At 47.2% G+C, this 24,052-nt stretch overlaps 1 protein-coding gene across 1 annotated transcript in view; it reads left to right on the top strand.

Moving 5' to 3' along the window:
- Shank2 (SH3 and multiple ankyrin repeat domains 2) overlaps positions 1-24,052 on the top strand; it is a 420,233-nt gene that overhangs the window by 53,733 nt on the left and 342,448 nt on the right. The window contains exons 4-6 of the mRNA XM_051193484.1: positions 13,725-13,928; positions 15,958-16,029; positions 18,388-18,496. Coding sequence (XP_051049441.1) covers positions 13,725-13,928; positions 15,958-16,029; positions 18,388-18,496 — 385 coding nt within the window. The remainder of the gene's footprint in view (positions 1-13,724; positions 13,929-15,957; positions 16,030-18,387; positions 18,497-24,052) is intronic.

Consider the following 24,052-nt stretch of genomic DNA (forward strand, 5'->3'; position numbering starts at 1 on the left):
GAAACGAGGCTGGCCCCTTTTGCCTTAATTAGTTCTTCCATTTATGACATAGATATATCTTCCTATGGGGTATTTCATTTAGCAAAAAGCTTTTCAGTTACCACCCTGACCCCCTTAAAGACTATTTATTGCAGTTCATCTGTCCTCTCTCTTTCCTTGACTCTCTCTGTCTCTGTCTCACTCATGTACCTCTCCAAAGTCACTGTTCCAGATTGGGCACTCCAAGAAGTCCCTGCTTCTCCATCTCACTATTCCTGTCTCCCACCCCCGTCTCACGTCAGCCCCTATCTATCACCTGCTTCCAAATGCTCTGTCCGGTACGCCTGGCTCAGAAACACTCTTGACCATTGTGCTTCTCAGTGAGATTGAACTGGAGCTCCAGGCACAGTATAGTCATTTCTCTTTTGGTCACAGGCAGGTGACTGTCAGGCTGGCTTTGCATCTATGAAATTTCTTGTGCTTTTGAATACCAGGGAGACTCAGCTTGCTGTGAAGACATGTCCCTGTCCAGTAGCTGAGAACAAAGGACCATGGGGTGACCATCCATGGTGAGAGGGTTAAGGAAGGCTGATACCCAACTTAGTCACCTTGACTAGCCATTTGAATGTTGTTCTTGGAGAAGAGAAAATGTGGCACTTCTTCAAAGGTTCACAGTGTCTGTGCTTTTGCAAAACAGGCAGCTGGTATGGGTGGCAAGGACTGTTATGCATGATGGCACGTTCCTTCCATGCCAGGAAGGTTTGTTCTGAGTTCTTTAGGACGCATCACAGAGAATGCTGGCTTGAATGGCTCACCTTCCCCCTTGTTCCCTACAGCATTGTACCACAAGTCACTACATTCTGGGCTAATCGTTGTCTTAGCTAAGTCACTAATGGGAAGCCCCCCAGTGGAGGAGCTGGGGCCATAGTGCCTGGCTCCCCAGCCAAAGCTCCCAGTTCCACCATCCAGCTTGGATCTGAACTTGCAGCAAGCTCACAGCTTGTAGGTCACAGCTGGCATCTCACCATTCCCAGTCTCTGATTCCTGCTAGAGGCTTCTGCCTGAAGAATACTTTCTTCTGAACTCCCAGATCTCAACTGCCCAAGTCATTATCTTCCCTATGCAGCCTGGAGACAGCAGTCTTCCTGTATCATCTGCCTGGCACATATCCCTAGTTCTCTTTCTGCCCTGAACCCTGAACCCACCACCACCACATCCCCAGTATAACAACAGCTCATTAAGAGAGAGCTCACTTCTCTTGGACACTTTGTGAAAAGCACAGAGGCTTCCTGGCCTGGATACAGCCTGGGCCATGGCCCTTCCCTTTTTCCTCCCTGTACCCACACACCTGCTCCAACTCTGAGCATCTCCCTCGCCAGAGTTACCTTTAAAAAAGACTGCCCCAGTCAGAACAGCTTTATTGATTTATAACTTTTACAGATCACAGAGTCTGTTTATTTTAAGCTTGCAGGTCAAGAGTTTCTAGTAAATTTGGCAAGCTGGGTGCCCATTGCCTCCATCCAGGTTTGGGGCACCCCACCACCCCAGGAAGATCCCCCACACTTCCAGCCTGACAAGTGCACAGCTACCCTCTATGCCTGTGGTTCTTCCTTTTCTGAATATTTTCACATAGATCAGGCCACACAGTTTGTGGCCTCCATGACCAGCACCTCACCCAGAGTGTGTTGGTCACTCACTGCCTTTCTTTAGCTCCTCCAGGATTTCTTCCTTCCCCAGAGGGAGCTCTATCCAGGCAGATGCTCCACCTGACTTTCTCAGGTCTTTAGCCACCTTGGAGTTGTGATTTCTCTCACAGTGCCCAAGGAGCTGTCTGCTCGGTGTATATCTCCCTTGGTTCCCTGTGCATTTTTCTAGGGCAGCCACAGCTGTGACAGAGAGAGGGCAGAAGCCTGGCCGAAGGAACTGGGCTCACTTAAGCCTCCTTCGTTAGTCAAGACGGGACATTTGAGTTGAGCTCAGAAGTTGTGTACCTAGAACTTCCTAAGCATAGTCAGTCATGAAGTCTGTGTGTCAAAGCCACAAAAGTGGCCCCATGCTGTGGTGCATCATATGTGGTGGCTGGCACTGGGTGGACTGAGACATGGCCAGGGCATAGTGGTTTGGGTGGCTAAGTGAGTACTGTTCAGCACATGTGATGTCACTAAATTTGGACACATGGTCTTGGCTGCTGTGACTGGAGGAAGGCTGGAAGAAGAAGCAGATTGGTGACTCCTGGGAAGAAGGACAATGGAGATGGGATCCAGGTACAGAGCTGGCAGGGAAAGGAGTTGACTATACAGGTTCCAGAATGATGGGACCAAGGTCAGGACTGGTGTGATCAGAGCCACAGACTCTTTTTTTTTTTTCCTAATAAGACTAAATTTATTCAATACCCTAGAGTAAAAGTTTTGATTGTAAGTGTCCAACAGTATAAAAAGTACAAAACAGATTTGTAGATTTCTAATATATTAATACAAAGTGCATGACTACATACAGTACATCCTACAGGCAGAGAGTGGAGGGGGAGAAGACTGTGGTAGAGGTCTAGTAATAAGTAAATAAATAAATATAGAAGTAGAAATGATCCATCAAAAGTATGTTCTACCACCAATACTGCAGCCAAAATGTACCAAAAAAATCCCATGTCAAAGTAACACAGGAGAATGGTAATGGCTGGACTCAGTACCACATCAAGGCTGTGGAGGACAAACCCTCTCATTGGGCATTCCAGAGCCACAGACTCTTACCAGAGAGTCCTGAGTGGAGGGGAAGAGTATACAAGGCCCTCAGCAGTGACCTGTACTGTTTCATCAGTTTGAAACAGATTGTGTACCGTGGCAATTTCTGAGAGCAGGGGCAAAAAACCCATTTTCTTTCTTTTATACTCATTGTCATGTGTATATGTATGTTTGTGTGTGTGTGTGAGTTGGTGTGTTGGAGGCTGATGTAGGAATCATCCTTGATTGCTTCTTTCCCACCTTGTTAGTTGAGGTAGGGTCACACAGTCAAATCCAGAGTTCACCTATGATATGGCTAGGCTTGTTAGGCAGCTTGCTCAGGGGATCCTTTCTGAGGATGGCAGGGCTCTCTGGATCTGAACTCTGATCCTCACGCTAGCATAGTAAGTTCTTTAACTGCTGATCGTCTCCTCAGCCTCCATCTTCTTTCTTTAAAAAAATAACCTCACCATAATTCATAGAATGCACCACTCACAGGTAGGGGGTGCCACCCCCTCAGCTGCAGTTCTCAACCCTGGAGGAAGCCATGTACCAGCTAGCTGTCTGTTCGCTCATGGATCTCTCTGTAGCTTTTCCTGTTCTGCACATGCAGGGTAAGTGGAGTCACAGGATGGATGGACTGAGAGGCAGAGACTAGCTCTTTAGGGTCCCATCTCTCACATTGGGGACATGTCTGTCCCCTTATATCTGTACACATACCACACTCACAAATCTACTGGGGTTTTTGTCTCTTTCTTATTTTTGATTTTTTTCAAGACACAATCTTTCTAGGTAGATCAGATTGGCCTTGAATATCTGACAATTCCCTGGCCTCAGCCTCATCAGTGCTGGGACTGGAGGAGTAAGCCACCATGCTGATTGATTCTTAAACATCACAAGATAGACCCCCTGACCAACTCAGACATGAAGAACTCCTGTGTCCAAAGTTTCAACTATGCTGAGGGCTACACTTCACCTGGCACATCTTTCTTAAAACAGATTTTCCCTTACACAGTTTAAAAGCATTTATTTAACTAATTAACTATATTTATTTGTCTATGTATTTATTTTTGTGTGTGTGCACACATGTCCTGGCACACGTGTGGAGGTCAGAGGACAACTTGTAGGAGTTAGTTCTCTCTTCTACCATGTGGGTTACTGGGGTTGAACTCTGGGGCATCAGGTGTTGTGACCTCAGTGCTCTCACTGGCCCAGAATGGACTCTATTTTCTGCTTGTGCAGTGCTCACCCAAAAGAGGTTTATTTGGGACTAAAGACTTGACTATAGAGATTGCTTGCATCTCAATATGCAAGTTTGTTTGGGCACATTTGTCTATGGCCATACCACCCTGAACGTGCCGGATCTCATCTGATTGGGCACATTTTCTGCTCTAAAAGAAAAGCCACCCATTTCTGCTGTAAAAGAAAAGCCACCCAATAGGACTGATGTGATGCTTCATCCCCGTTGCCAAATTGACTGGATTTGGAATCACCTGGGAGACATATTTCTCGATGTCTGCAAGGGAATTTCCAGAGAGGCATCCAAGTAGCATCATTTCATAGACTGGGGTCCTGGACTGAATAGAAAGAGGAAAGTGAGCCGAGCACCAGTGTTCATCTCTCTCTGCTTCCTGACTGTTGAAGCAATGTGACACTCCTGTGCCATGCCTTCCTACCAGGATGGGCTGTGCCCTCAAACTGTGAGGGAGATAAACCCTCCCTTCCTTAAGTTGATTTCATCTCAGAAATGAAAAAAGTCACAAAATCAACTGGATAGTAGATGACATTGATGATGGTCCTCATTTAGAGGCTTGGATTTTAAGAACAGTGGCCATAGCTGATGCCCAACCATCCAGCCAGGCCCAGGAGGTTGAGGATGCCTGAAGGCTTCAAAAGTATTTTTATTCTCCATTTAGAGAAAATGTTGAGAAATACCACAGGCTCCAGGGTGTCTATTATACAGATCTATGACCACAGGCAATCTTCACTCTTCGCTTTTTAGTGATAGGATTAAGTTTTACTGATATAATCAGTCGTTGTTGTCCTCATTCCAGTCCCCTCCACTCAGGGGCAAAGCAAACACTGTCATGAATTCAGAGTCAAATTCATATTCTCAGAGTCAAATTCTTATCCATTCTCTTTCTCTCCTTCTCCTTCCACCCCCTCTCTTGCTCTTGCTCTCTTAGAAGTTTTGATATGTAGTCCAGGCTGACCATAAACTCATGATCCTCTTGCCTCCTCCCCAAAAGTGCTGAGATCATAGGAACATGTCACCACGTGCATCCTCTTACCCATCCATCTGCGCACATACCTGTCCACCCACCAACTCAATCATCCATCCCTTATCTGCCCATCTTCTACCCACTCACCCATCCTCCCATTCTAGCAAACATCCAAGTGTCCATCTGTCCATCTATCCTTTTGCAGTATAGAAACTTGTGCCTCAGATTTTGTTTCTACTTAGAGTGACTACCCATGGTGCTTTGTAGTGGAAAGTTGGATCACTATTGAGAAAGAAGGCATGGGGTCCGGTTTTCTTTGTGGTTTCATTATCTCATCACTAAAGCCAAAGGGAGCCCCATCCCCATCTACTCTGCAGTGCTACCGGAATAACCCATTTCCTTGTGCTTCAGCCAAGCAGTCCCACTTCATAGCTTTCACAGGGAATTTGGTGTATCATAAGTTGTTTGAAAGAGAGCAGAGGCCCTGGGACCCCGTCATGCGGGGAAGCGAGGAAAGGCGACCTTCATCCTGCAGCTATTATTCCTCTCTTACGACTTGATTGCCACAGGTGGAGAGGGACTCGATTTTCATGTCTCACATTTTCAAACAACTAAAACCAGCTGAGTCATGTCTCTTCTCTATGTCGTCCAGATCCTGAGCTGCCCCTTCCTCTGCTGGATGCCAGGTTGGAGTTTTTTGTTTGTTGTTGTTGTTTTGTTTTTTTTTTTAATATTGATCCCAGTTCCCTCTCCCTTCCTCCCTCTTTTAGGAGTTTTATATGCTAAATCAGGTGACCTAGCTTGCAGGGGTCTCAGAGCCCAGACATAATCAGCCAGCATGGTATGCTTTTCTGCTTAAGTTCATGGCTAATTCCTGCTTAATTCTCTTTGAGAAAATAACTTCTGGGAATGTAATCCTTGTCCTGGCATTACTCAAATTCTACAGAAAAACCCAGCGAATCCCATATGGGGGTGGAATGCTGAGGCTCAGAGGCCAGGTTAAGCAAAGAGCATGTAGCACCTTTTCTGCTGCTGGTCCCATGATGAGTCACCAGAAAGGTGATCCAGTCATCCGTGTAAAAGCTGAGGGCATGGCTGTCTTCTAAGGTCTATGCTGTGATTGTGTTTGTGTGCAAGGGGGGCACAGTCAAGAAACAGTTGAAATGGCCACTCCATTAGGGGGAAGGTTTTTTTTATTATGAATAAGAGAGGCATCTAGAAAAGTCCATTGAGGGAGCAAAGAGAGCAGACTGGACATGGCCAGGACTAGGGGAATGGGAGAGAATAATGGAGATAGCAAGAGATAGGGAATAGCAAGGATGCAAGAGAATACCGAGAAACAGCAGTAGAGATAGCAAGAAGGCAAGGAGATAGCAAGAGCGAAAAGAGCAAGAGTAGCTGGATTACAAGGAGGATGGGTAGCTGCAGGGAGGAAAGCCTATGAGCTGGAGGGAGCTTAGGGTGGACAGGGAAGTGAGACGGGCTAATGTGGGGCTTTGAGATATATTGCAAGTACTTATGAGTAGAGACTGAGGAGCCTGGTGGCCAGCATGGGCCAGCATGCCCAAAGAAAGCCACGTCCTTCCTTCTAGACTTGAGGAAAATTACTGCTTTGGGGACAGAAAACACATTTCACAAGTTCCCCAGGAATGCTGGCCTTTCTCTAGCCGCCAAAAATCCTTCGATAGTCCAGTTTGAGCTCATTTCTGGATATGTGGAGGGCCTGAGACCTAACAGTCTTATCAGAAATTTGGGGTTGTCACATGTGACTGGGAAAGTTGGGGATCCCCTCAGGATCCTTAGTAATGTTAATAAAAGAGTTTAAGAACAGACACAGAAAAAAGTATTTAAAAGAAAAATCCTGAGGCAGGCAGCTGTAAATCTAGGTACTTGCTCAGTGGGTGGAGATAGAGAAGACAACTGTGCTGTTTGTAAACAGATGCACGTGTAGGGAAAGCAGCTATGTGGTGGCAAAGACAGCGTTGGAGAAAGAGTAAAAAGGCCCAGGATGCTGAAGGAAGCTTTCTGAGGCTCTGGCCAGAGCTTAAATGAAAGAGACAGGGAAGAAAAAGGAAAGTTACTCCTTTCTGAGTCAGAGCTTGGGTGAGCAGACCTAATGGAATTTAGGAACTACACAGGGATTCTGGGAAGGAAAAACACATTATCTCATTAAATGGATAATTACTTATCCCTTTATCCTTATCATGGCAAGTGAGCTTTCCTGAGAGGTGTTCCCTTGGTCAGGAGACTGGCTAGTTCTACTGGATTAACCGTTAGGGGAAGAACAACGAGTCTCTACATGAAGGTGGATTTCCTATTTATGACCAGAAGGAAACAGCTTCCCCTTAATGGCCCCCAAAGCCACTCCAAGAGTTGGGTTTTCAGGATCCCTTCATCTTGACTCTGAAGTTGCTTCCCAGCTTGGTTGTTGCCACTTTGTCTCTACTCTGGTGGGCGAACCCCATCTCTACCTCCCCACCCTTATCCCCAACTCCTTCCAGCACTTCCTGCCTGTCTTCTCCACTTGCCAGCCGGCCTCCCTCTCTCCTCCTGATTAATTAGCTTTGATTAATCTCCCTCCTTCACTCTGTGTTACTGGGAGGGACTTGCAGCTCAAGAGGAAAGCCTCAGGGTACCCCTCCCCCAAGGTTCCAGCTCCTGGCAACTGTGTGGCTCTGGAGTGTCCCACCTCAGATGCAGGGGTGTTGATTAGGGTGGTAACCACTTTGTCATGCACCTGACTCCCCCTCTGAGGTCTGTCTACTTTGTGACATCTCTGCCTGAGAGAATGGGTAAGGAGGAAAATTAACTCATCTTCAAGGAGCACACGAGCCCTGGTGGGTCTGAGCAGTGCTTCTCAGTTCAGTCTCGCCTTGACAGTAGGAGAGGCTTCTTCACAGCATCAGATGGCTGCAGTTAAGCTTCTGCAATTGGAAATGTTCTAATTGGAAAAGGGAATCCACAGCCACGGTCTCCTTCATCAAATTCTCAGAAGCATGAGCCTGGCCCTCGGACTTCAGCATCATGGTTTTAGCCTGCCTTTCTAGGTCAAGGTCAGCAGTTCTCTTTAAAGTCCTTGTGTTAAGCTTCAGGTGTTGGCCCCAGTCATGTTCGGGCATCGACTGCCACAAGTCCTAGAATGATTGATGGGCCTTTGCTCAAGACAAAAACAATTTCATTTGGACAGCTGCATTTGTGAGCTGTCAAAGCATGGGTTGACCTTGGATTGCTGTTTTTCAGAGGTGCAGATAATACAGATTGCAGACAGACAGCCTTCCAGGGCAAAATCTTCCTCAGTGCACCTTGTCAGCTTCCCCCAAACCTGTGTTCAACATGGGTCATCCAAATGCATTGCGAGAGCTGGGGAAGTGGCCCTGTTGGTAAAATGCTTGCCTTGCAAGCTCAGGGATCTGAGTTCAATCCCTATCATCCACATTAAAAATATAGGCATAGTGGTACACTCTTGTAATCCCAGCTCTTGGGTGACAGTGAAAAATAGGTCCCTGGGGCTCACTGGTCAGCCAGCATTGCCTAATCAGTGAGTTTCAGGGTGGTGACAGGAAGGGGTCTTGTACCAGCACATACACACATGTGCACCTGCACACACATGAACACACACAGCATAATAAAGAAGTCAGTGATGGTGTGGATGCTCAGTGCAGAATGGTTTTTAATGTGAAATGTACTTCCTTGTCAGGAGTATGTTAGGAGCACATGTTAGTGCTCTGCCTACACTAATGCCATGGCATGAGGGACCATGTTTCCAGCTCTGGTGTTGGTCCCAGCTACCTTAGAATACCTTCCTTTAATGCTTGTTCTTAAGTCTCACTCAAGCAGCCAGAGTTGACAGAGGTGGAGGAGGCAGGAAGGACATTATACTTTTACATACTCTGTGTGTAATTCCAGCCTAGGGTTGTTTACCTTCCTGTCCAGTCTGCCCACTGTAATGAAAGGTATTTATACAGTGTAGCATTTACTGCTTTCATTACTTTGTCTAGACACTCCCTCAAGTTCACTGAGGTCTCATGGAGCAGCCCGTATATTCACTAGTCTCAGGCTTCAGACTGACATGGACACACAGTGCTGCTGTGACTCAGAACACTCATGTGTAGGACACTAGGGGAGGATGCCCTTCTGCAGTGGTGGGCATGCAGCTCCAGCATTGTGTTTTGTGCCTCACTAATGTTCATTCACATGGGCTGGCAGTCAGTGCAGACCTGCCCCTCAACCCTCACCGTGAGCATATGACCTCTGTGGGTTATAGATATCTGCTCTTAGGCATCCAGTCATACATGTTACAGGATAGGTGTGAGCTCTTTTGTTCTTGTGTTGGAGTCTTGACCCTAGGAGCTTGGAAGGCTTTCAAGAGGGGATTGGGGTAAAACAACATCAATTAGGGGTGACTCTGATCCACATGACTGGGGTCCTAATAAGAAGTGGAGACCAGACACAGGGTGACCCTGGGAGGCCAGGGAGAAGACTCCACCTGCAAGCCAAGGAGACAGGTCTCAGGAGGAGCCAGTGCTGAGACACCTCCATCTGGGACTTTCAGCTCCCAGGATGGAGGACACTGGATGTGTGCCATGCAGACTGTGGCTCTGCTGCTATGGGAACAAACTGATGCACATTGAGACTGAAATACGGAGGCTTGCACTTTTCTGCTTGGACTTGCCAAAGATCAAGAGCCTCTGAACCTTGCCCTTGCAAATTAGGTTGGCAGGCTATGGTCAGCAAGCATGGGGTGAAAGATTTGTTTTTGTGTCCTCCAAAGCTCTTGCCCTCTACTGAGTGGCAGATCCAGGCTGGGTGTTTTCTCACCCTGTCTACATACATGCTAGATTCTTGCTGCCTGAGCCTGAATATTTCAGTTTCTGGCTCACATCTTGCAGAACACCTTTGAATGCATTATCATCAAATACAGATCAGGTATTGGGTGCCATCAAAGAGGTCTGGGACTTGGAGAAAGGGGCTCTGCCTTTTTTTTTTTTTTTTTTTTTGTATTACAAAACTTCATCTTGGATTTGACTTTAATGATGAACTTCATGGATGGAAGTATCCTTGTCTCACACTGTTAGCATCATGACCAGCCCCAGCTCACACTTGTAGATTTTGGTGGGTGTCGTAGTTACTTTTCTATTGCTGTGATAAAGCACCTGACCTGACCAAAAACAACTTATAGAAGAAAGCGTTTATGGTTCCAGAGGGATCTGAATCCATGATAGCAGAGTAGAGTCATAGTATCTGGAGCTGGAAGTTCAGAGCTCACATCTGGAGTTGCAAGCAAGAAACAGAGAGAGCAAAGTAGCATTGGTGTGAATCTTTTAACTCTCAAAGCCCACCTCCCAGTGATGTACTTCCTCCAGCCAGGCCATACTTCCTAAATTGTCCAAACTGCACCCCACCAACTGGGGACCAAGTATTCAAATGAGGGGCATCACATTCAAACCACCACAGTGTTGTTGTGTCTCCACCTAGGAGTATTTCCATAGCTAAGTGAGATAAGGTGTTGATAATCACTTCACTGTAAAGCCATTATCACAGGTAGTGAGTCACCTCATCCCTGATGTCTGGTAAACTTCAGGACTTCCTTTACTTTTGGTTCTATCAGGAGATTCCCCTCAGAAATGTTTTTTTGAAGAATTCCATCAGAAATGAAATCGACCTGTGTCTTGGCAGATGGTTCTGGTGACTTGATGAGGAAGGACAGCTATCTGTTTTTAGAAGAGGGATATGTGGGGACTCCAACTCTAAGGCCACAGGTGAATGCAGGATGACAGAAGACATAAGAGGGAGATAGGGCAGGCTGGGGAATCTCATGTCAAAGAGTTCATCCTAGTTCTGTTGTTGATATTAGGAGTGAAGCTGAGGATGGGTGGGGGACAGGGATGGTGTGAGTGCAGGGTACACTGGTGTGGAAGTTCATGTTAGAGTAGGGGTACATCAGTGATGGTTGATTTAGGGATGTTACAGTTTAGATGTGAAACATCCTCCACAGGCTCATTGGTCCCTAGTTGGTCAGGCTAACTTAGGACCCCTAGGGCTTTGCGGGAGACCTCCAGATTTTTTTGTCCTATAATAAGAACATCACCCTGATAACCTTCCTGAAGTGTCCATCCTATGCACCTTCTGTGACATCCACATTTACCATCTCTACAATGTCACGGTATCGAGTCAAGTACACCCCCCTCCAGTGCATCCTTATCTTAATTGGCCACACCTGTAAAAACCCCATTTCTAAATAGATCACTGTCTTCTTTAGGGGGCATAGCCCTTGACAGGTATGTTGCTTATGGCCACATGTATTTCTGACTGCCATGTGGTTGGAGTGAGGCCCAGACTTTGACTGAGAAATGAATCAACATGGTGGCAGCTTAGTAGGTCTTGCCCAGCTGGTGGGTGGAAGACCAGGGCCTTGCTGACCTCTGAACTCCTGCTCTTTCCAGAAGGGTTTCCATGTGGTGGCTCTACTGCTTTCCAAATCTGCTGCTTTGTTTCTCAGGCTTGGTTGGTTCTTGCACTAGGGAAGTGAACATTGGGCTTCCCTATTCTGCCCATAAAATGGCAGTGAGTGCCAGTCTTTGTGTAGCTTACAATGGCAAACAAATCCTCTGGGAGGTGGCATACTACCCTGGGCCCCCCTAGGCACTTGCCAGTTGGCAGGTTCTTGTTGGCCTCGGGGAGGGCTGGGGAAGTGCTCTGTAATGTGGTATAAGGGAACCTGAGTTGGGACTTCCCATCTGTGTACTGTAACTTGAATCCTGCAATGATTCCTGAACTGGGAGTGGTGGGTTACCAGTAGTCCCGGGAGGCCATATCCCTTATCATGCTTTTGTTGTGTCAAGATTACAGAGGGTTCTCACTAAGCCAGGATGGATGGTAGGGGTGGGGGCATGTGGCTCCTTACTGGAGGGAACAACTGGTTCCACTAGGTCTTGTAACCCAGGAAGGTCAGAGGGTCACCTTGAACTCAGCCGGTGACACCAGAGAGGGGCCGACAGGAACATCCATTCATGTGTGTGGTGTCAGCTTCCCTGGCTGGGTAGTGGCTACTAGACCAGTGTTCAGGACTGACAGCAGCTGAATAGAACATTCTGAAGCTGTGAGCACCTGCTGGTGCTCAGTGCCTGGATCCTGAAGGCAGCAGGGCCTTCTGTACCCTGAGGCAGAGACACACAGAATCCCCCTGCAAAACAGCCTCTTTCAGTCAGCCCTGAGCTCTTCCTAGCTGTCTTTGCAGTATGAAAGCACCTGCTATGGCTGAACAGTAGAGACCAATTTTAATCGAACACACATGAGAAGTCTTGGCTAGACATGGACCCAGTCTGGCCTGGTCTTTCCTTGGTTTCCAAGGAGTGTCACAGAAGGCCACTGGGAACACAACCAAGCTGTCACTATTCCAGTTCTCAGAGGGAGAAATGCATCTTTTGGGAGTGTAGGTGATGGATTTGGAGGTCCTATTGGTGCTGTTTAATCATGTAAGAAATTACTACTTGCAGTAATTGGTCTGACCACCCCTCTACCCTGATCAAATACTTTCTCGTAATTGCTACCCCTCATTCTTCAAGTTGGGTTGGGTTTTGGGTTTTCCATTTTGTTTCTTTTTCTTTTGTTTTGTTTTGTCTTTTGAGACAGGGTTCCTCTATATAACAGCCCAGACTGTCCTGGAACTCCCTTTGTAGACCAGGCTGGCCTCAAACTCATAGAGATCTACCTGCCTCTGCTTCCTGAGTGCTGGGATTAAAGGTGTGCACTACCACTGCTCAGCTTGGTTTCCCATTTTTATGTATGTGTGTACATGTAAATATGCATGTTTGCATATGTATGAGCACATGTGTGCCCAAGGTTGATGTCTAGAATCATCCTTAATTGCTCTTTTACCTTATTAACTGAGGCAGGGTCCAAGGGTCTATCATTCAAACCCAGAGCTCACCCATATGACTAGTGTCACTAACCAGCTTGCTCTGGTGGGTATACTGTCTCTGTCATACAGTAGGCTGTTGCATCAGGGGTTTTGTGTAGGTAGCTGGAGAATTGTGCACAAAGCTTACTTTATCTTCATCAGAGTCGAGTGTGACTTTTGCACAGATGTGCAGTGTGTCTATTAGGTGTTAAAAACAAATAGGGAATCATGCAGTATATTCAATTCATGTCCTATAGGCTGCATGTGTCCTAGGACAACCGTGAATGCCTGAAACAAAAGTGAGATTTTTTTTTTTTTAGTCGCTAACTCAATTGCAGTTCTCAAGCATGAACTTCGTAGATGACAGTGTGTGTTCCGATACAAAGTGCATTTGGGAGGATGTGTGGAAGTTTAAAAACATGTCATTATGAGGAACCTGAGTGTCCATGGATCTGGAGATTCAGAGGGGATCCTGCAACCTCCCAGGATATCTTAGGGAAAGCTGTACTTAGCTGAGAGTCTCAGTACATGTTTCTCCCACACAGTGCACTCATGTGTGCCTGTGTGCATGTATGTGCATATGATAATCTTGATGTTGGTCCTAAGATGGCTGGTTAGGAAGTCCTGGGGATTGACTTGTCTTTACCTCCCCAGCACTGGGCTTTTATGTGGTTTCTGGAGTTCAAGTTCGGGCTCCATGCTTAGATGGCAGGCATTTCATTGACTCCCAGACTGGTTTACTTGTCTTGCTTTCCCTAGCCGCTCTGTCCAAGAGGCAAAGGTAAACTTTACTTTGGGGCAGAGTGGACCAGAGCAGAAGGAGCAGAATTCTTTTAATTCTGTGCCTGGGTTGGTGGCTCCGATGACCTTGGGCATCCCTGACCCATGTCCCCATTCTCCCTACAGAAATGCATTCGATTTAACCCAGATGCCACCGTGTGGGTGGCCAAGCAGCGGATACTGTGCACCCTGAACCAAGGCCTGAAGGATGTACTCAACTATGGGCTCTTCCAGCCGGCCAGCAATGGGCGGGATGGCAAGTTCCTGGATGAGGAACGGCTCCTGCGGGAATATCCACAGCCCATGGGCCAGGGTGTGCCTTCCCTGGAGGTAAGTAGCCATGTGTGACTGTGTGGGGGCTGGTGCTGTGCAGCCTGGGTGCAAAAGAGGGCTCCTTCACCAGGCTCCTGTTTGTTTTAGAGTAGAAAATTACCCACCCTTTAGTTAAAGTTGGGCTCCTTTGGACCTTCCCTGTTAGGTATGTGTGTGACAGGTACCTGATGGTCCTTCTTGATGGCTTTGGGAATGTGATTAGTTAAAGACAGAAGTGAGAGCTGAGTTTTTGGCAGCATCTGGATGTGACTAGGGGCAAGCTGCAGAGCTGCAGCGTTGCAGTCCAGAAGCAGGCCTGGGCATCCTCCAACCTGGCACTGCTCCATCCAATTCCATCCAGAAGCTGAACAGATTTATCTTAGGAGGCACAAGCTCTCCAGGCAGCCCTGGCAGCCCAGTTCTTCAGGACTGACTTGTTTTCACACTTGATAACCAGAAAGTTCCCATCTGAGCCTTGTGCCTCACGTGGACTGGTCATCTTGTGTGGGGCAGAGGGATAGCAGGACATAGTTGCCTCCTGTGGACAGGATGGTGGGCGGGGTGGGGGGGCAGTGCTGGAGAGATGGCTCAGTGATTAAGAGCAGCAGCTGCTCTCCCAAAGGACTCAAGTTTAGATTCCAGCATCATCAAAACTCTCTCTCTCTCTCTCTCTCTCTCTCTCTCTCTCTCTCTCTCTCTCTCTCTCTCTCTCTCTCTCTCCTCTCCTCTCCCATAAATTGCTTGGTGGTTTTTAGTACTTGTTGCTCTTACAGAGGATCCAGGTTTAATTTCCAGCACTCAGTTGAAACCATCTTTAACTCCAGTTCCAGGGAATCTAATGCATGTGGTACACAGATATACCTACAGTCAGAACACCTATAGACCCAAAATAATAAAATAAAATTAGCAATGTAGATTTTCTTACTTTTATTTTATGAATAGCAGTGTTTTACCTGTATGTATGTATGTATATGCATCAAATATGTGAAGAACTCACAGAAGCCGGAAGACACCACCGGATTCCCTGCAACTGGATATGAGCCACTGTGTGGGGTCTAGAAACTAAACCCAGGTCCTCTGGAAGAGCAGCTGGCTCCTAACCAATAAAAAATTTTCAAAATCTAAAAACAGGAAAATAATGCAAGGTCAGACTTCAGTTTGGGAACTAACTTTTGCTTCCTTCTGGAGCCTTCCTTCCTATGTTCTCAGGTACTTGTTTGTACCCACTATCTATATGATCTCTTTGGAGTGTGACAGCCTCAGAGGAGGCCAGGAAGGAGGCATAGTGACCTGAGTTCAGGAAGGTTATTCTACTCTAGGGCCCTTGGGTGAGACAGATAAGGAATGTGAGGCTGATGTGGGGGAAAGTAACCAGTTCAGGGTCACTTAGCAAATAAAGAACCTCATGTTTCCTCTCAAAATCTCAGCCCTGCCCTTCCCTCAGTGGTCTTCCTGAACCTTCTGCAGTGTCTCTTTAATAGGTATACAAAGGTTCTAGGTGTCTGGGAGGAGAGGGGATATGACAAAGCTGACTGCTAGGACACAACTTGCCCCTGGGTGTTGTCACTAACTCCAGTCTGCTTCTCTGCTCTGCAATGAAATTTCCAATCCAAAGCAGGCAGCACTGTCCTGAGGGGCCAGTAGGAGACACTGAGTCCTGAGCAGAAGGGTGCATGGGATCTCCCATGCAGTCTGACAGAAGATGAGCAACAGGGAAGAAAAATGTGTCCAAGTTACACCCCAGAAAAACTAAGGGCAGGTGGATTCCCACAGACTGTGATCCAGCGGGATGAGGCTACATTAGTGGTGTTTCAGGACCACCTCATCCTCAGTGCCAGCTGGGGCCTGACTGGGTTACACAGCTCAGAGCTTGCCGTGTGTCCTCATGGCTGCTGGATGATGGGACTCTTGGGGGGTGGGCTCTGCAGCACAGACACCAGTGTCTTGGTTAAGACTGGGATGCCTTGTCCTTGGCCAGGTCATTGTTCCCCTGAGTATCCATGTCTAACATTTAGTCACCTGCAATCTTTCTCTGTTTCCATGGCAGTTTCGCTATAAGAAACGTGTGTACAAGCAGTCCAACTTGGATGAGAAGCAGCTTGCCAGGCTCCACACAAAGGTATGGGGTGGGGGTAATACTTCTCTACTCCACCAGGTCACAAGGAAGAGAGGCTTCTCTGATTGTGCCATGGTTCTCAATCTTCCTAATTCTATGTCCCCTTAATACAGTTCCTCATGTTGTGGTGACCCCCCACCATATAATTATTTCATTGTTACTTCATAACTGTAATTTTTGTATTGTAATGAATCATAATGTCAATAGTTTGCTTTTCTGTTGGTTTTAAGTAACCCCTTTGAAAAGGTCATTGAACCCCCAAGGGGTCATGACCCACAGGTTGAGAAACACTGGTTTATGGGACTAAACAGATATTTAGCAGGCAACTTGATGTTATGTCAATCTAGTAAAAACAAAAACAAAACAAAACCCAGTATTTCCCCCCTAGGGCTGGTGACTTTGCTTACCATGTGTTTGTGATGTAGTTTACAGTACCACGGTTGGATTCCTACAGAGGAGGGGGCCTCAAAGCCAACCAGGGAGTGGTTGCTTACTCCCATAACTACTGTGCTACTATGGTACTGTTGCCCAGAAGGTTGGTATCATGGTTCATAGGATTTACAGCTGGGCAAGACCGTTGGTGCCTTATCTCCCCGTAGATAAGGCTATTTCATAATCTCTCAGAATTATAGAAGCTAGCTGCCTACAGCAAAGCATCCAGCTCACACCCAGCCTGATTTCTCTGTATCATGCCATAAGCTGTGCTGTCTTTTCAGCCCTATGGTCCCATAATCTAGTTCTGATGAACAGCCAAGACAAATGGCAGCAGCTTGTATTGTTTAAGGGACCTCTATGGCCTCTCTGACTAACAGTGTTTTCATTTTTGTGCCTGTTATCCAGTGGTGGCTGGAAGATCCCCATGACTTGGTTCTCTGCCCTTTGGTATTTCCCTCACTCTGTCCTTGATGAACACTCAGCTATGTGTGGTCCTGGATCTTCTTATGTATTTTTTACTTTAATCCTGGAATCCACATAGATATGGTTGACCCCAGCATCTGAGGAGTTTTTCTAATTATTTTTACGATTGCTGCTGCTGTTATTTAATGTATAGATACAAATCTTTTGTGAATTTAAAGAAAGGTGTCAATGAGTAAATAGCCACAGTTTAAGTGATACTCCAGTTTTGGACATTTGTTCTAACCCCTAACTGTAAGGTGTTCAGATGGGAATCCAGCCCATGGCAGGATGAAGGCTCAGGCACACCATCAGATGAAATGTCACAGGCCTGTCCTGTGCTGTGAAAACTGTGGGTCAGGGTGAGGGTGGGGCCCAGGAGACATGCTGGGCTCTCCCTGATCTGTGGCCAGGCTTCCTGCCGAGGGTGGAAGCAGGCAGGCATGGGGAGGCTGAGGTTCTGTGGCTGACCTGTGTGATCTCCTGAGGAATGGACTAGATGCCCTCCAGGTTATTGTTGCTGCTCTGGGTTAATGGAGGAAGTTCAATAGTCTCTTCACAGATGAGACCTGGGTCTCAGCTTCCTTTCTGGGAATGGAGTGGAGGCTCTGAATAGGTCCTGGAGAACCACTATCGGTTGTCACCATGCCCCATGTGATCTTCTCTCTCTCCATGGGAGAACCCATTCTTGCTATTATCACAACTTAAAAACCATAGGCAGACTGGCATTTCCACAACTTCAGAGCCCTTGGCTGTCTGACATCACAGCCAGAATTTGGATTCCTTGATGCACAGGTTATGGCTGCCATTGGTGGTAGAATGAGCTCTCTGGGACCTCTTTAGATGACTATGAACCGTACTCATCAGGGCTCTACCCTAATGATCCAGAGATCCCTAGTGCCATTATACAAGTATTACAGTTTACTGTGTAAATTATGGAGGGACAGACATTGAGACCTTGGTATAGAGATGGCAAACACCTAAATTTCTGAGACATTCAGCTAGGATAGGCCCATGGTGTTGACACCACTCTCGGTCCCATGTGAGTCTCGGGGCTAGCAGTGCCTTGCACAGAGGAGCGTCTCCTAGTGGACAGTCTTTTCCTCTTAGTCTATAAAGTTCGTTCGTTCGTTCGTTCCTTCCTTCCTTCCTTCCTTCCTTCCTTCCTTCCTTCCTTCCTTCCTTCCTTCCTTCCTTCCTTCCTTCCTTCCAGAATGAGCTCAGGCAGTCCAATCTGGATTTGAAAAATGTGAAATCACTATGTAGCCAAGGATGACCTTGAACCTCTGATCCTCCTGCCTCCCTCCACCTTCTGAGTGCTGGAACTAAAGGTGTGCACCAACATACTGCGCTTAAGCCCAGGGCCTCGTGCATGCCAGGCAAGTTCTCTGCCCACTGACCCATGTCCCCTGCCCCTGTAAATACATTTTTCATGGTCATTTCTGTTTTTGTTCTTTTCCTCTCCAGACCAATCTAAAGAAGTTTATGGACCACACTCAGCATCGTTCAGTAGAGAAGCTGGTCAAGCTGCTAGACAGAGGCCTGGATCCCAATTTCCATGACCTGGACACTGGAGGTGGGTGGCCTTGAGGGAGGCCTTCACCATACTCTGGTGAGGCATGCATCTATTCCTGAGTTCAGGTCACCATGACCATTCATCTCTCACTCTGCCTGGGTTTTATCTGGTCTTTGAGGTGGCGCTCCACTCATGTAACCTCTGGTCTGAAGGCCTGTGTTCTTGTCCTTGCTATCTGAGCCTCCAGCATGCACACAGTAGCTGCTCTGTGCATAAGTGTTAGAGAAAGGAGAGAGGGCTGTATGTGTGTGGGGCTGTTGTCTGCTGACCCTGGGCCTCCAGCAGAGCCCCCAAACTGGAGGTGCTAACCAGCCACACTGCAGCATGTGTGTGGTTTTCCCTTTGCCTGGGTGCAGGCTTCCTCATAGACAGGCAGGTGCTCACACACCCGTCTTGTCCCTGCCAGATGCCGAGTTCCTGGGGCTTGAAATCTTCTTGGGTGAAAGCTGCACAGACAGGGGTGAGGTCTCTTAGCTCTACACTGCTAACAGCTGGTCTGACTATTCTTTGCTATGGGGTAGACCTCGACTTTGTGGGGTGCTGCCCAGCCCCCACTAGATGCCAGTAGTTTCCCAAGTTAGGATGACTCAAAGTTCCTTCCCATGTTGCTGATGTCTCCTGGTTTTACTGGATGGAGCTTGGCTGCAGCCAGGGCGAACACTGTGGCCACAAGATGATATGGCTGAGGGTGGCAGGCAGAGGTCAAAGGACTCTCCACAGCAGCTTGGATCTATTTGGCCTGATGTGAAATCTGCTTGACCTCCTTCCCCTCCCTTTCCTAATAGATCACCCCAAGACCACTGCTGGCTCCCACATGGCTTCTTTGTCACACCTCAAAATTACTATGTGCACAAGATATTGGAGGTGTCTTATAAAGTATGGAACTTGTTTGTCATTTGGGGCAGCCTGGCTGACCCTTTAAGCTAAGGTGGCCCCCACTGGGTGCTGATCCAGGTGGCATGCCCACATCTTAGCCCTGATGGGGGCTGGATTGCCTCTTTGCTTCTGGGTTTCTTTGGGTTTATCTGTGAGCAGCATGAAAACTGGGAGACGGCTCATTTCTGAGGATGGAGGCATATCTAAGATATCAGGAGACAAACTCTTTAGGGTCCCTGGCAAGGGAACCAAAAACGAGATCCCAAGGTCGATGCTCCCTGAGGGAAGAAGGTGGTTTTTTTATTGCATTACGGTGACAGGATGTCTCCTGTGACATCAGGGGTCCTGACCTTATACTGTCTGGTGCCTGCTTTTCTTTTGGCTGTGTGTCAGCTGCTCTCAACTTGTTTCCTTCCTGATGGGAGCCATGGCTCCTTTGTTCCTATCTCCCTCTACTTGAATGTCTCTGCTTGAGTTTTGAAGCAGCTGTCATCCCAGGCCAGGCCCTGACTTGACTCCCCGGTTGACACTGTTTTGAAGCAGAGGTGTGCATGTGGTGCCTTCTTAGTCCCACCTGGAGCTAGAGTAGAGGTAGCAATGATGGGCAAGGAGCTGGTACTTAGGGAAATTCCTAGGAAGTCTATCCCTCTAGCATTGAGTATGAAAGACCCGGGCATGCAGAGCATGGAGCCCACAAGTGATTATTATTCCATGTCCTCCAATTGTACCTGTGGGTCTCATATTCAGTGAAACTCCTGATCAAACCAACCAGGGATTGGCGAGGAAAAACAAAAAGTGTCTGTCCTGAATGTGTTCAGACTTTTCTCTCTCCTGTCATTGTCCTCTAAGAAACAGACTATGAAACCTACTCACTACTTAATTGAATCCATTGGTCTTAGAACGATCTAAAGATGATTAAGAGTACCCCTTTAATCACAGCACTTGGGAGACAGAGGGCAATCTTGTCTCTCGGGAGCTGTCTATGCGCCCTTTCTTTGAGCCCCCAACCCCCATGCTTTAGTCCCAGATGGGTGCTTTCCTTGTCTGGCTCTTACAGACTTTCCTAGTTCCCTCCACATTTTGGAAGCTCCAAGCGGGGTTTGGTGACTTTCTGAGTCACTCCCAGAACAGCAGACAGGCTGCACACCAGACACCTTTGCTCCCTATGAAGAGTCAAATTACGCTTCCTCCTGACATGACAAGCCCCCAACCTGGCCTGGGCTCTACATCCTAGAGTCAGCTGCAATGGGGCAGCAGTGATTCTGGATTGAATGATATGCAAGTGAGCTCAGGATCCTTGGGGTGGTGACCTGCCACTTAAAGCCTCAGTCTGTCAACACTAGCCGATATCTATAGCGGATGTCTATAGGGAAGACTTCTTCCCTAGGGGCAGGGTTTTTGGGTCCCTCTTCGCCCTGGTGGGACCTCTGGGATCAGATAAATGACAACTCTATGCCCTGGAAAGGCAGCCATACTGACAGCCCTAGGAGACTTAGTCCATCACTTTCCTTGCACACTGTGGGTTTCTGAGCTTGAGGGGTGCTCAGGTAGAGAAAGGCAGCTGTTTAATGTCACTGGAAACTGCTGTGTCTCCAGAGCCTCTATGAAAAGCTCAGAATAGCATAGAATAGCACAGTCCCCTGCCATTCTGCACCTACAGAGCCAACTTGCTCATCAGGACTCACTTTTAGGACCTGGTTAGCACCTTCCAGGCCTAGTGTGCTTTCTGTTGCTGTGACAAACTCTGTGACCAAAAGCATCTTGGGAGAAAAGGTCTCAGCCTATAGTTGTAGTCCATTGTGAAGGGAAATCAGGGCAGGAACCTTGAGATAGAACTGAAGCAGAGGCCGTGGAGGAGAGTTGATTACTGGCTTGTTCCCCATGGATGGCCCAGCTTGCCTTCTTATAGCATCTAGGACCAGCCCAGGGGTGGCACCTCCTGTAGTGGTCTGGGTCCTCCCACATCAATAATTAATCAAGAAAATGTACCACAGGCCAGTCTGATGGAGGCATTTCCTCAATTGAAATTTCCTCTTTCTTCCTACATGACTCTAGCTTGTGTCAAGTTGACAAAAATTGCAAGTAGCACAGCAAGCGAGGGGTTTCAGGCAGAGATTTCAGGGCTGTCAGTGTAGGGGGGTGAGGGGTGTAGGAGTGGCCTCTAGCTAAGTTCTTTATCATCTTGAGAGGCACTGTTTCCACCCACATTTGACTGTGGTGGACTCCTGGGGAGCCCCGTCCAGCTCCCACACGGCCCAATTAGGAGCTTTTGTGGACATTCTGCTTCCCTTTACATGGAGCTCTGTGGCTTGGGGAGTGGAGGGAGCCTGGCCTGTCTGATGACTTATGGTCGGTATCTGACTGTCACACAGTGAGTCACAACATGTGATGGATGCCCCGGGAATTGCTGTGTCTGGAGGGAGTGGGGTTCTGAGACCCTGTAAACATGAGTCTGCAGACAGTGAGAGGTGTGCAAATGAAGGCAGCCCGCTGCTGGTTCATAAATACCCACCTCCAGTAAGCTGGGTGCATCTGGTTAGTCCTTGGAGTTCTAATAAAGAGGCCTGTTGTTAGATGAGCGCTCAGATACGGTACCCAGTTATTTTGCAATCCTTCTTCTTTATGCACCTGCTTCCAAGGGAGCATGGGAAACTCACAAAGTGCACAAGCTAGAAGATAAGGTTCATCAAATGTGGAAGGTGGACCAGGGAAGGCAGTCTGGGATAGACATGAGCCTTGGATTAGGTCTAGAGTCACAGAAAAATCACACTGGGCAGTAGGGTGTAGCTCAGAGGCAGGTTCTAGCCCAACTACTACTTAAATAACAAGAAGATAAGTCAGGTGTGGTGGCACATACCTTCAAATCCCAACACGCAGGAGGTGGAGGCAAGAGGATCAGGAGTTCAAGGCCATCCTTACCTACATAGCAAGTTGGAAGCTAGCTTGGGATATATGAGATCATGTCTCAAAATAATTAAGCAACTCTAGCCCTATGTGTGGCTCATTCCCATGTGCCCCTACACCAGCAGGCACTAGTGTGATGTTTGTTACAGCCAAGGCCCAGAGTTTACTCTAGGGCTACTCTTGTGTGCCATACATTCTGTGAGTATTCTTGTCAAGTATGTTATTCTTGTACTCACCATCAAGAATCATCTGGGGTCCTGTCACTATCCAAACACCCCTTGTACTTGGCCATTATCTCCCCCTAGCCATAGTTCCCTGTCTTTATCTCTTCCTTTCCTAGAGTGACAGTGTGGGAATTGGGCAGTACGTTGCTGTCAGACTGGCTTCATTCACTCAGCATCCTGTGCCCAAGTTTCCTCTGTGTCTCTTTATTGATTTAATTATGTGTTCTGTGGGGAGTGTGTGTGCACCATGCACATTTGTGGAGGTTAAAGGACAATTCTGTGGAATATTTCTCACCTTTTATTTTATGTGGGTTCTAGGAATTAAATTCAGAGTGTCAGGTTTTCTTTGCAAGTACTTTACCTGCTGAGCCATTTCACTGGCCCGAATCAATTTTTCATAGTTCTAAATAATAAGTTTCCCATTCAGTAGTTATTTTTTTAAAATCTATTCACTTGAGATGAGAGATTTTATGCAATTCTTAACAATTATGAGCGTATGTTTCCCTTTGAGTTTATTCTTTTGTAATTTTTTTTTGACAAGGTCTTAATCAATAGTTCAGACTGACCTTAGATTCACAGCAATCCTCCTGCCTCAGCCTCTCAGAGTGCTGATAAACTGGTGTGTGCTACCATATCCAGCTTGGACATCAAAGAAAGTCAGGACAGGAACTCAAGCAGGGCAGGTGCCTGAGGCAGGAGCCGATGCAGAGGCCATGGAGGGGTGCTGCTCAGTGCCTTGCTTCCCACAGCTTGCTCAGCCTGCTTCCTAATAGAACCCAGGGCTACCAGCCCAGAGAAAGCATCAGCCACAATGCGCTGGGCCCTCCCCCATCAATCACTAATTAAGAAAATGCCCTACGAACTTGCCTGATTTTATGGAGGGATTTTCTTCATTGAGGTTCCCTCTTTCCAAATGGTTTTAGCTTGTGTCAAGTGAACATAAAACTAGCCAGCACAATGCAGTTCCTGGGAATTGAACCCATGATCTCTAAAAGAGCAGTCTGTGCTCTCAAGTGCTGAGTCATCTCTCCAGCCCCCTTACACTTTGTTTTGTAAGACTATGCTGAGCTGTCCTTTGAGATGCCCTACATGGCTGCACCCTGTTTCTTCCGAGCCAGTGATGAGGGAGCAAGGAGGTCTATCATCTATGGTTTGAGGGCTCAGTGTTTTGTGTTTGGCTTTTTGGAGTGCATGCAGCATCCCCTTGAGGTGTGAGGTCTGGGGACCTGTGGCACACACATCTTTCACATGTCATTCACCATTTGTCAGTTCTCTTTGTTGAGGTTTTTAATTCAGGTATCTCATCCACTTTGGGGATAATTGATTGAGTTTATATGTTTTTTTGTGCATAATGGATAGCCACAGCGCATATACAATTGTGTTTGATTTTGGAAATATTTTCTCTAAATCTGTAACAGCAATTTTATGGAGATGTTAACTCCCTTGCCCTATGTAAGAGCTTTGAAAGTTTTTTAACTTTAAAAATTTTTATTTATGTGCATGTGTGTTAGTATGTACATATGGGAGGGATGCCCATAGAAGCCACTAGAAT

This window comes from Phodopus roborovskii, unplaced genomic scaffold, assembly GCF_943737965.1.
Source record: "Phodopus roborovskii unplaced genomic scaffold, PHOROB, whole genome shotgun sequence".
Lineage (NCBI taxonomy): Eukaryota > Metazoa > Chordata > Mammalia > Rodentia > Cricetidae > Phodopus > Phodopus roborovskii.